At 42.2% G+C, this 13,771-nt stretch overlaps 1 protein-coding gene across 1 annotated transcript in view; it reads left to right on the top strand.

Annotated features, from left to right (window-relative positions):
- The window catches only part of pygl (phosphorylase, glycogen, liver), a 171,013-nt gene that overhangs the window by 73,729 nt on the left and 83,513 nt on the right, over positions 1-13,771 (top strand). The window contains exons 7-8 of the mRNA XM_068038311.1: positions 3,131-3,213; positions 7,940-8,080. Coding sequence (XP_067894412.1) covers positions 3,131-3,213; positions 7,940-8,080 — 224 coding nt within the window. The remainder of the gene's footprint in view (positions 1-3,130; positions 3,214-7,939; positions 8,081-13,771) is intronic.

The raw sequence follows: 13,771 nt of genomic DNA, 5'->3' as shown, positions 1-13,771 counted from the left end.
CACTAACTGATGCTGTCTCTGATCTAAATATTAAACAGTTAGTAACACCAAACTACTTAAAAGAATCATTCTGTTGCTTGTTAATTAATACGAATGCAAAGAAAATCGAAAGTTCTTTTACACGAGGAGGAATAAAATTTGAATGTGAGACACTTTCACTGACGTTCTACTGTGTCATGATGGAAAATTCTCCAGATCCTTAGTTTGCAGATAATGCAGAGAAGCTTTTGGGCCAAGCCAGCAACTTCAAACACAGGCTTTTGAGAGTGGCAGCCGTTTTAATGTAATACAATTAATACCAGTGGACAGCTTTATAGATAATGTTATTCAGAAGTACGTTAGATACTTTATTTTGAATATTAGAAATTACAGTTGCTGAGGAAAAATGGCATGTGAAAAGCATTTGGAAATGTATTTTCAGTGCTATGATTGCTTTGCCACCTTATAAATATTACAAATGAGTGAATTACAATAAAAATGACTTAATTTTTTAAAATCTGCATGTATGCCAGTCTTATGTTTTTATGAATATATAATTTAAGCCAATCAAATTAAAGTGTGACACAGAAATGTGCCTATGGTTTTGCTGAAATTTTCTTATGTTTGAGTATGATGAGCAAGATGTGTGCATGGTCATATTGTTTTTATTATTTACTAGTTAATCCCTCACAGCATTGCCCACAAGAGATTATGGGGTGAAATTCAACTTGCGAGAGTGGAAATAGACTGTAGTAGATCAATCATCCATTACACCCCATTCTCAAATTTCCCCTCTGTTAACTTCAAAGGAAAGGAAAATCAGGAAGGGCATATGGGAACAGTGAAGGAGGCTGAAAGTGAGCAGCTATTGAAGGGGGTCATGAGTAATTCAGGTAGCATATATGCTAGCATCCAGTACTCAAAAGCAGCTTGAATAAAACAGACAACTCAAAAAAATGTCACAACTGAAAGCGTTAAATAAAGGTCTATGATCAAAGCCACTGCCTCAAGGTAACTGAATGCTCTGGGGACATGGGTTTGAATCCCACCATGGCAGATGGTGAAATTTGAATTCAATTATTCTGGGAATTTTAAAAAAAGCTAGTCTAATGGTGACCATAAAACCATTGTTGATTGTTGTAAAAACCCATCTGGTTCACTAATGTCTTTAGGGAAGGAAATCTGCCGCCCCTACCTGGTCTGGCCTACATGTGACTCTAAACCCACAGCAATGTAGTTGACTCTTAAAATGCCCTCTTAAATGGCCTAGCAAGCCACTCAGTTCAAGGGCAATTAGGGATGGACAATAAATGCTGGCCTAGCAGCGACACTCACATCCCACAAAAAAATGAATTGAAAAAAAGCTAAATTCCTTTTAGTATATTGGATTTCAAGATGTTTTATTTGTACTTCTTGTGACTGTGTGGAATAGATCAGTAATGACTCTTGACAACTATAAATTGCATGGCAGGCTGGGGAACTGATGCACAGAGAAACATGGAAGGAAAGGTGTATTTGGTGCTGTTGAGTATTCGTAATTGCAGTTTATTTGCTCAGACTGAGGGAAAAGTTTGCCTGATATCATGGTTCGTGTTTTATTTCTTGCTATCCTAGTTCCTTCGTTCAATACTGCAAGCAGAATTTTGTGATCTTGTGAAAGAATCCAGTATATATCATATATAGCACACAGTTAGTTATTTGACTGTGGATGCTTGAGCAAATGCCAAGACAGTTGGGGAACTAGCAGTGTATAGGGATAGGACTTGCTTTACAAGGGAGCAAGTGGAATTCCTGAGATGACAAAGCTGTGATCTGTGGTGTCAAATTAGTCATCTTATCAATACTTAAGGTATTAAGGCAGAAAATATCCATCCTGCATCATGCCTGAAAAATTCAATGCACCCCTTTTAAAACTGCACTACCTAAAAATATTACACTGTTGTTTTAACTTTTCCTGGAATACAAAAACATAATTAAATATTAATAAATGGGCAGACACTTTTAAACTTCTTCTATAAAGTGAGATCATTTAAATGATGGAAACCTGACTGGCTGGCGAATCAGCAGTAATATGTATATATGCCCAGCATTCTCAGAATGTTTGAATTTTGAAAGGCTTATCTTTGGTTACAATGAATGATTCAGAAAGGTGCTGTTCACATCTGGTCCATTCACAATAACCATACTAGATACAAGCCAGATCTGATTGTCTATTGAGCAGGAATTAATTCCTAAGGTAATTTAAAGGCTCCAGTTCTTCTGTGGTACATTCTCCTTGTGCTTTTTAGTTCAGTTTCTGTAACATCTTTGTTTTTTTTATGAAAGCAATCTTAAGACAATTTCTAAAATAGTCTATTCCCTTTGGATATTCTTTGCCAAGTATGGTCAGTTTTATTACTTCTGATAGCATTTCCATAACCCAACAAAACAGGTTCTACCTAGTCTTTCTTTGTAGCTGTAATAATACCCACATTATCCTTGGTTGCCCCCTATTATCACACCCACATCCTGCTCTGGACAAAGTACAAACATTTGGGCACTGATTTCCTTTAATTGCCACATAAAATATTGCAGGTATTAAATTAGAAAATTGTCTTTTATGTCTTTAAGTTTAGTCATTTTGTTTTGCAATACGTAATTAGTGTATCTTAATTATATGTTACAATACTTCCAGCTATTCAGAAAAAAGTGGAGGCTAAAAGGATTTTGAATTAATTTTTGAGTGATTTGATTGGTTGGCTTTCAGGTCTGGGAGATTTTCCTAAGTCAGCATAATTACAGGTGAGTTTAGATCATTTCAGTGTTAGGATTTGTTTTTCTTTTCTTAGTTGAGCGTATCAAAGAGCATGATGCAGGAACTATAATGCCAGAACATTACAAACAAGAATCCAGTACTGTCATACTGGTTTTAATGCATACATTTTTAATATATTTTTTCTCACCAAAGCACCATAAATTGCAAACTTTTGTGTAGAAAAAGTGTGAAGATGTGACCTACACAGTAGTTTTGATAGTAACTGCAATTCAGTGTTACTGGTGGCTGCCATTTCTGTTGTTGTTTTGGAATTGACATTGGCTGCACTTGAATTGCAGTCAAAGTTGTGTATGTCGCTACACTGTATATTAAATGTAATTTTTTCTTTCTCAACAGTTAATGTTGGGGACTACATCCAGGCCGTGCTGGACAGAAATGTGGCTGAAAATATCAGCAGAGTCCTCTACCCTAACGATAATGTAGGCACTTAAGAGCATTTTCTATAAGTGTTGTATATGTCTGTGCATTTATATAATTAAACAGCTGCTGGTAGTTTTGGTTTTGTTTCATTACAATGTAAACAGTAACTCTCTCCCTTAAAGACAATATAATTGAATTTGTCTTTTAAGAAGCTAATTAATGCAATATTCAAATACAGTACAAACTCTGTAATAATTCAGTATACATATTTCTGTCAGCCTTGTCTTCAAGCATATTTAGATTGGGTTTCAGATTTTTTTTTTTAAATACCTTGTTTTTTACTTTACTAATGTATTTTGTATGTATGTATACAATCAACAAAAGTCCATGGGGCAGGTTTTCACTTTTCCACCAGGTGTAAACCTTTTGTAGCAGATTGGCTGCACGCTGTAGAGAGCACCCACTTTTCATTCAATTCACACTGCGCATTTTATGTCCAAGCAGCAATTTGAAAATCTATTCTTATCTTTTTCAAAAATACCCTGAGATGTATATGTAAAATCATGAAGAGTATGCTTGTCTTAAAGGCCTGCAGCACTGAAAGGGTCTGTATTGGAAATTCCATCCATACTTCCCCTGCCCATCTTCCAATTAGATGAGGATTAGTAAACATGAATATGATAAGTCTAGCCCTTCCATTATCCACTGCTTCTAAAAGGATTATAACTGTCACAGTTGCAAGATTGCAAGATGAATTCGCATGGCTTTAGTGCTTGTCTTGAATAAAAATGGAGAAGTGAAGGTGTTGATGGTATTGTTGGCAACAAGCATCCCAGAGGTTCTGCAAGACATTCAAGGACTGAATTGTACATTTATTCATTCTAAATAATGATGTAAAAATGCATTGTTTTAGGCTATTAAAGCCACTCTGAAGGAAACTGCTCACATCTCTCATTGTTTCGTCTCTGCAGAATATGACCCATACCTTTGTCTGTCCACAATTTACCATTTCCTTGGAAGCTGCACATATTTTTTTTATTTTGTTCTCAGGAGATGATGAGCAGCCTTGGCAAGACTGCATTTTATTCCTCATCCTTTGTTGCCCTGATAAGATGGTAGTGGCCATTCCTGAACTGCTGCAGTCCTTGGGTTGATGTTACTCTCACAATGGTGTTGAGCAGGGAATTCCAGGAAATTTACCCAGTGACAATGTAGGATAGGCAGTATGTGTCAAAGTCAGTAAGGGAATTTGGGGATGAAGATGGTCCCATGATGTTGCAGCTTTGATATCATATTTGACCCTCAGATGAGGTTCTGACGATATGTCCTTGCCATCACTAAGACTGCCTACTTCCATCACCTAACTCTGCCCCATCTCAACTCATATACAGCTGAAATCCTCATCCTTATCCTCTATATCTGGACTTGAATATTCCAAGGCACTCTTGGCTGATAGCCCATTTTCCACCATACATAAACTTGAGCTCTTCCAAAACTCTGCTGTCTATATCTTCAGGCGCACCACGTCTTGTTGACACATCATCCCTGTTCTCATTGGCCGGAATTTTACGTGGGGTGAGAGGACCCATCCACCAGCCGAAAAGGATGGAGTGAGCCCACCTCCGCTGGGCCTGGGGAGCCGCTCTGGGATTTTTCAGTCCCCAGGCCCAGGAAGTCCTGCCTACTGTAGCTGTTGGCAAATCAGCGGGCCAGCAGTGGCACTGGGAGCGGTGACCACTGCTGGGACTGCACCCATCTATTGCAAGCAAGGTGAAGGACGGCCCCGGAACAACGATAAGTTTTTGGGGCCTCACCAGGGATAATTGGCAAGGCAAGGGGGGTCAGTTGGGCATGTGGGGGTTAGTGGTGTGCAGTGAGGGTGGTTGGGGCTTCGGCGGTAGCCCTCCATGGGGCACAGGGTGCCCAATCAGGAGGCCTCCCTCCAACCCCATAAGAAGGCCGCCAGCTTTTACCTGGCGGCGTTCTTGGGCACTTTGCCGTCCGCCCGCCATGGGTAAAATACCTGTGGTGGCGGGAGGAGGCCCTTAAGTGGCAGTTAATTGACCACTTAAGGACCTTGATTGGCCTGGGGCAGGCTGTCCATTTCTCGCCGCCGTCACTCCATGTACAATTGCGTTGGGGGCGGGAAGGTATTGGGATAAACCCCCCCACCCCCCGCTGCCACCAGCCGACTCGTGGGGGGCTGTAAAATTCCGGCCATTGTCTCCCACTTGGGCCACACCTTGATTGTAAAAGTCTCATCCTTGTTTCCAAGTCCCTCCAGGGCCTTACCCCTCACATCACTGTACCTGCTCCAGCCCTGCCATCTTCAGAGATATCTGCAGTCCTCCAATTCTGTGCTCTTGTGCTTCTCCAATTTCAGTCACTCCACCATTGTCAGCGGTGCTTTCAGTTGCCTAGGCCCTAAGCTGTGGAATTCCTTCCCAAACCTCTCCGCCTCTCTACCTCTCTTTCCTTCTTTAAAACCTAACTCTTGTCTGACCTAATATCACCTTTATGTGCCTCAGTGTCAAATTTTGTTTGATAATGTTACTGTGAAGTGCCTTGGGATGTTTTAGTGTATTAAAGGTGCTATATAAATGCAAATTGTTGTTGTTTACTCCTTGGTGCAAGGGTTACTGGGCTGGAAGGTGCTGTTGAAGTAAGATCTGGAATTGAGTGGTCCTATTGAATTCTGACTGTCAACAAACAGGATAACTCTTGCATCACTTTGTTGTTTAGGCAGCAGGATAGACTTCAATGCACATACTTTCTGCTTGTCCTCAAATTAAAAAGTTGCTCCCCCAGACAACTCCTTGATATCTGAAAAAGCTCATTCATGTTATTATACACACTGGTCATCAGACTGATAGATGATGGAGGCTGAAAGTTTGTTTGGAAATGCAAATTATTTACCCCCTTTTATGACTCTTGCAGAAGAGGACTACTCAAAACACAAGGAAAAGAAACCACATGAGGAAGGCTCTCGCCCTTTCTGAAAAGGCAGTGCTAGAAATATTGGGCAGAAACAATATGAAGGAAGCAGGAGATAAGGATGTGAAGGCCTGTTCTTTGAGTGATTGTCACAACTTTTCCATTTTTTTCATGCTGCTTTTTCCTTGACCCACTGTCTCACTTGCTGCAAACACATCAGTTAATGAAAATGCAAGCTTTGTCATGCCTAATGTATACTTGCCATCCAAGCTACATTTTAACCTTCCTTTTGCTTCTCTTTCTCTTAATTGAACAAATGATTTTGACTTGGGGTCAGCATAAGCAATGTGGGAATTCATCATGAAAACGCATCGTCATTCACTCTTACCATGTTGTCACGCCAACTGGCTTTGTTGAATGATAATTTGCTTGGAGATCTGAATTTATTTTTTTAAAAACTAAAAAAGAACAGCTAAAAGGATGATTTTGCTGGCAGCTTAGGTTGGTCACCTAATTTGCAACACTGTATCCTACATTGCAAGGCTTGTGAGGAGGGAGACGAAATGTCTATTCATATCCCAACAAGAACCAAGATCCAGGAAGTTTAAGGAAACTGCTTATTCTTTTTAGAAAGAGAGAAATACTGCTAACTGCTATGTTTGAATCACTGAGTGACTGTCATGTGTCAAGCCCCTCCCCATCTGTGGTTTTAAGCTGATGTTTTCTCTGCAGCAAAAAAGCTGCTTCTAGACTCTGACATATACAGACTTAAATGGGGGGCCTTCTACTGCACCCCCCCCCCCCTCCCCTCCCCTCCCCCTGCTCGTTCTCTCTCTCTCTTTCTCTCCATTTCAGTTTACAAGGTTTGAACTCTGCCTGTTGACTGACCACCTTTGCATGCTCCAGCTACAATCAGAAACTCCTGTTGGAGGAAATCATCTGCATCGCTGTCTCCAAGAGACCCACCACACCAGTCATCTACCTCTTCAAACTAAAAGCCTCAGGACCACCGAATTCATCTAGAGGCTAGCCAAATCACCAAACACCACAGACTCTATACCCCTTTTTTCTATGGACCCTAACTCAACCATTCTGCATTTCTCCACCTGTAACTTATTTGTTTGTGTGTAAACCTCGAGTGTGTGTGTGTGAATGAGTGAAAGTTGGCGCATAGTTTATTATTTTCAGTAGTTTAGTTTAGGTACGATAAAGTTAAACTCTTTCTTCGTTAAACTCAATAAAACCTGTCCGATTGGTTCTTGTTATGATCATAGCAAGTAAGTAATCAAACACCTACGGAAGTGGCCAGTACATCCACTTTAAGAAAGAATTAAACCTGTTGTGGTCAAACAAGAGGGAAAAGAGGGAAGCTCTTCGATCACTCCTCACTTGACCGTAACAATGACTAGCACCGACTCAAATATTCTCTCTCCCAGGCAATTTAGGCACTGAGTTAAAGGGAAGTCTTTCACACCATTTGGGGATTCACAGTACGTTTATGAAACCATCTGATATTTTCTTTTGTGATATTTTCCCTCTGAACCCATTGACTATGTAATAGACTTGTAACTGAATTACTGTTTATTCCAATATATCAGAGATAATTTCGTGCAGTATTGCAGAGACGAAGGACAGCTATTTTATTTTCTACAAAACTATGACTGAAGAAACATAATGAGTTGCGAACATGTAAACTAAACCTCCATTTGAAAGGGGAATGCAACAAAATGTAGTTCAATGACTGCCATCAAAAAGGACTGACTTTGGAAACCTTTATTGTTCCTTGGAATCTGATCTTTTTCATTGTATTAGACTGAGCCTTAATATCCCTTAATTATTTTTTGTTTTCAGTTTTTTGAGGGCAAAGAATTGAGACTAAAGCAAGAGTACTTTGTCGTAGCCGCCTCGCTTCAAGACATTATCCGTCGTTTCAAGGCTTCCAAATTTGGTTGTAAGGATATGAGGATTTGTTTTGAATCCTTCTCTGCCAAGGTGGGTGTTGGTAACTCAGAACACTAGCGTAGGAACTTTGTTGTCTTGGAAGGGAAAAGGATGGTGTAATGGGTTAGTGCAATATCCTTGCACAACTTTAAACTGCTACTAGCACTGATGGGATGAATAAGTATTCTGTCTGACAAGTTTAAATGTTCCAAGTGAAGTGAGTTTAGCGAATGCAATTTCAGTTCCTAATGTACACAAGTCCACAGCACAAAACTGACAGCAGTTGACACAAGCTGTCAGTAAATTGAGAGTTTCATTCTAAAAGAGTGTAGTAAAAATTCACATTGGTGTGGTAAAAGACACATTGTTTGTGGAGAATAGAGGGAGCCTTGCATCTACATCACAATTTAGGAATTGCTTAATAATGACATCGGATGAGAAAAATAGTCAAAATGTTCCATTCTTCTTGATTTGGCACACGGCTGGAGTTGAACCAGGCTTGGATCACATTCTGGGGTGACCTTTTTTTAATACAAAGTGACTCCTGACAATGCAGCGGCCTGCCGACGTCATCAGAGCGCTCCAAGCTGCGCACATGCGCAAATGGTCTCCTGCTCTCAGTGAGATGCTTGTTCCAGGTCCCGTTTACTGGGTGTTGGTGGCACCCCTCCACAGCCTTTGTTCGGCGGAGATTTTCATCTGTTGACTTTTTTTTATTAAAGTAAAACCACCCAGTTTGCATGTGCAGCCTACGTCTTGCCAGGACTAATTGCCGCATGTGCAGGAAAACGTCATCGCGTAACGCCAAAGTCATCAAGCGGCTGAATGGGGCACTTTGAGGCTGGAGCTCGAACCCCGCTACTTGCTACCCCCAACTCAGCTACTTCCCCCCCACTCAGCTACTCTTTCACACCCCACTGGCCATTCTCCCTCTCGGCCCCTCACTCCAGGCCTCAATGCTTTCCCACCCTCCCCCGTCCTCCCCGAAGCGACTCGCTCCAGACCTCGCCACTGATCCCCCCCCCCACTCCCCTCAGCCAATTGCTCCCCGCTCCTCGCTTCCCGCCCTTTGCAACCCCACTTTCTGGCTGCTCACTCCCCACTCCCCCCCACCTTCCAGCCGCTAGCTCTAGGCCGCGCCACTTCCCTCCTCTCGGCCACTTGCTTCTGCGTTGCCCTGTTAACCCTCTTGGCCCGCTTTGCTTCTTTGGGTGGCAAACGGAGAACGATCGAAAGTGGGAGCGAGTGGCCAAGAGGAGGGAAGTGACACGTCCTGGAACTAGCATCTGGAGTGGTGGATGGGGGTGGGGGAACGGGTGCCCGAAGGGCGGGGTGGTGGTGGGGGGGAGGGGGGGTTTGGGGCGCTGGGAACAATCAGCTGAGGGCAGGGGAAGGGGTCTTCCCCCACCCCACCCCCCCAGCACCATGGTTGACAGGGCCCTTGACCATGTCTGTCCCAATTCCTGCACTTCTGCTCTCACCCCTTCCCTTCCCTCCCAAAACCACAATATGGTTCCCCTTTCCTCACCTTTCACCCCATTCAATGGATCATCCTTTGCCATTTTTGCTGCTGCCAGTGTAATGCCACCACCAAACACATCTTCCCTTTTCCTTTCAGCATTCCAAAGGGAACATTCCCTCTGTGACACCCTCGTCCACATTTCAGTCACCACCCCTAGCCCTGTCCCCACCTTTCCTGGAGCACCTTTCCATGCAAGCGCAGGAGATGTAACACCTGCCCTTTTACCTCCTCCCTTCTCATTGTCCAAGGCCCCAAACATTCCTTCCATGTGAAATAGCGATTTACGTATATTACTTTCAATTTCGTATACTGTATTCGCTGCTCACAATGCAGTCTGCTGTGCATTGGGGTTGCCAAACACAGATTGGGTGACCACTTTGCAGAACCACAATTCTGTCTGCACGCATGACCTCAAGCTTCTGGTCGCATGTCATTTTAATTCTCCATCCCACTCCCACACTGACCTGTCTTCGGCCTCCTGCAGTGTTCCAGTGAAGCTTAACATAAGCTTGAGGAACAGCACCTCATCTTTCGATTAGGCACTTTACAGCCTTCCAGACTCAACATTGAGTTCAAACATTTCAAACCATAACCTCTTCACCCATTTTTTTTTCTTTCTCTTTTCTGCTTTTGTTTTTACTCTCATGTTTTTCTCTTTGTTTTGCTTTCAGACAGAAACTGTTCATTAATCTTCCATTCACATCTCCCCGAGACAAATCTTTTGTTACTTTACTTGTCCCACTACCACTCCCTTTGGCTTTACACCACCAAGCCTTTTGTCATTTAACCTCTCTTGTCTTCCAGCCTATCACAGACCTTTCCTTTTGTTTGTTTTCCCACTCTTTGCACCCCCCCCTTTCACTTGCTTAAAGCCTATTAAATTTCTAACTTTTCTCAGTTCTGATGAGAGATCAACGACCTGAAATGTTAACTCTGTTTCTCTATCCACAGATGCTTATGGCCTGTTGAGTATTCCCAGCATTTTCTGTTTTCATTTCAATCATTAGTGCCTTGTCTAGCTCAGGATTATCAAGTATGCCACAGAAAGTTGATTTGATTCCAATTGGCATGCATGTTATCTTAGAGTTACCTCAACCCCAAGTGGATTTCATTTATCTCCCCACTAGGGGAATAGTCACCATCTGGAAATTAAGACAACTAAACATGGGTTTGAACCCGTACGGACTGGACAGACAACAGGTACTAGGAAGTCCTCACAAGTGACATGATAAGTAGTATGTAAAAATATGTCAGTACATTTCCACTGTCCTCATGACACCACAGTATGTAGGCTTGCAACACACCATCAAGGATGATTCCATTAGCTGAAAGTACAGAACATTAGCAGCAGCTGCTTTCCTCTCTGCAATCCACTATGCACTGGGTCCTGGATCTTATTACATATTATTATCCCAGGTCTCCAGCGTATAAAATCGAAAGTCTTAGAATTTACTCACCAGCCAAATGCCAGTGTTATGTCCAGGTGGTAAGGGATGTGGGTGGTTCCCACTGTTCACCTCCCAACTGACCGCAATCATGTTTTGTTTCAAATGATGAGTTAGCCCCTGTGTATTTTTAAGGTCAAATAACCAGGCAAATGACAAGTTTTCTTGTAGGTTAAACAAAAGATAACTATTTTTACACGATTCCCAAAATGGCAGCATCCACACCCACGCATGCATTCACTCACATACACACATTCCCACAAGAACAGACAGAGAGGAAAAGGGTAAGTGGTTTAAAGTGAGGTAGGTATTCGGGGTTTGTGTTAAACCTGTTGAATCTTCTCAGAAGACAGTTTCTTTTAAAGTTGCAGGCCTGGGTGTTTGTAGTTTTCTGGTGGTTAAGATTTCAGACTGGAGGCAATGGTCATTTTCAGTTCCCTGCAGCTCCAAGTTGAAGTGTAGGATTTGCAGCAGGGCTCTTTCCTTGTTTTAGCTGGACTTCTTTTCACAACCTTTGGCTGGACTGCTTTTCTGTGATGTTCTTGTGATCTCTCTCTCTCCAGAGCTACCTTTTCAGGTAAATTTTACGAGGGTTGGCTTCGCCCATGTAAGCATATAACATATATAACATAAGATCCTGAGGGGCCTTGACAGGGTGGATGTGGAAAGGATGTTTCCCATTGTGGGAGAATCTAGAACTCGGGGTCACTGTTTAAAAATAAGGGGTCGCCCATTGAAGACAGAGGTGAGGAGAAACTTTTTCTCTCAGAGGGTCGTGAGTCTTCGGAATTCTCTTCCTCAATAGGCGGTGGGAGCAGAGTCTTTGAATATTTTTAAGGCAGTGAAACATTATCGGGGGTAGGTGGAAATATGGAGTTGAGGTTAGTTCTGTTCAGCCATGAACTTATTGAATGGTGGAGCAGGCTCGAGGGGCCGAATGGCTTACTCCTGGCTGCTTATTTGTATGTTCCTATGTAACTTCAGGTTTCAGTCCTAGCTGGTTGCATAATGGCCTTGATGATAGCCCTATTCTGAGGAGATGAAGGTGGTTCACACTCCATTGTAATGGAGGTTATTCAGAAATCAGAAGTCTGAGAAAGGTCTTCTCTCATTATGTTTGAGTATAGCTCACATACAGGTGTAATTATCTGTTGTATTTCCATGCAGATGGGAATTAATTGGTTTTCAGTCTTAGCAGACACAGATGTGTATTTGAGTGCAAGAGATGCTGAGGATCATGTGTGTTGTTCTCCATTTTGTTGATAGCACATGTACCATTCTTTTTACAATTGTTCCAATTTGTTCATAACTCTTCAGTTTGGTTCTGTATTTTCATCGCTGCACTTCTCATGAGCGTGACTGCAGATATTCTCATTCTTGGTGGTGGAAAGATCTAAGCACATCTTGTAAAATGACAGCCACCTAGAATTCCAGTACCACTGTTGTTTTGTTGTTTTTTCTACCCCGTTTACTGTTCATCATTCAAACTCTAATGTTGTTGATCATTCTCATGAGTGGCTCCCAACTCCCACATCTTTGAGAGTCACCAATGTAATCTTAAGATCTGCGTAAGCTTTTTGTGATACACCTAGAAAAATGAAACGGGAAGCCATATCAGTTAAATGCCTTTAGTTATAACACTTATCGAATGCTTTTATATCATCCATCTTTTCTTCAATGGATGAATAAAGTATCGCACCTTCAGGACTTGTTTTAAGTATAAAACCATTAAGGAAACCGTGATATATGTATGTATAATACATAATCTAACTCCTTAAGTGGCAAAAATAGAGTAAAGATTTCGGGCGTGAAGTTCAGATCCAGAGTGCTGCTGGAGATGACACAATGGAAGCCAGAGGCCCTCAGAATGGGGTGCGCTGTGCCTCCAGCCACTTCCAGTGCGGCCCATATGGCACCCCATGCTGGGAAGGGTACTTGCGTGGACATCCCCTGTATGGGCCGGAAGCCTCTAAATTACTGCTGTCATGGCAACACTCAGCCCTACCAGCTGATTTGAAGCTCTATTTCTGAACTTGGGCCACGCAGGTCCATTTAATGTATTACAAAAACAAGAAATGCTGGAATCACTCAGCAGGTCTGGCAGCATCTGTGGAAAGAGAAGCAGAGTTAACGTTTCGGGTCAGTGACCCTTCTTCGGAAGAAGGGTCACTGACCCGAAACGTTAACTCTGCTTCTCTTTCCCCATTTAATGTATTTGTTTGTCACTCACTAAAGAACACATATTCAGCTGCATGAGGGGTCCAGCACTAGTTTCATTTTCACACGGAGGCAGAGGTCATAGCTGAGGTACTAAATGAATACTTTGCACCTGTCTTTACCAAGGAAGAAGATGTAACCCAGGCAATGTTGAAAGAGGAGGTAAGTCAGACACTAGAGGGGTTTAAAATGATAAAGATGAAGTATTAGATAGGCCGTCTATACTTAAAGTGGATAAAATACCAGGACCAGTTGAGGTGCATCCAAGGATACTGAGATAAGTGAGAGTTGAAATCGCAGAGGCACTGGCCATAATTTTTCAGTCTTCCTTAGCCTCGGGGGTGGTGCCAGAGGACTGGAGAATTGCAATTGTTACACCCTTGTTTAAAAAAAGGTGTAAAGATAAGCTCAGCAACTACAGGCCAGTCAGTTTAACTTCGGTGGTGGGGAAACTTCTAGAAAAAATGATTCGGGACAACATCAATAGTCGCATGGACAAATGTGAGTTAATTAAGGAAAGCCAGCATGGATTTCTTAAGGGAAAATCATGTTTAACTA

Source organism: Heterodontus francisci, chromosome 9, assembly GCF_036365525.1.
Source record: "Heterodontus francisci isolate sHetFra1 chromosome 9, sHetFra1.hap1, whole genome shotgun sequence".
In the NCBI taxonomy this organism is placed as follows: domain Eukaryota; kingdom Metazoa; phylum Chordata; class Chondrichthyes; order Heterodontiformes; family Heterodontidae; genus Heterodontus; species Heterodontus francisci.
Note: the sequence above shows the minus strand (reverse complement) of the source record. Positions and strands in the feature narration are given on the sequence as shown.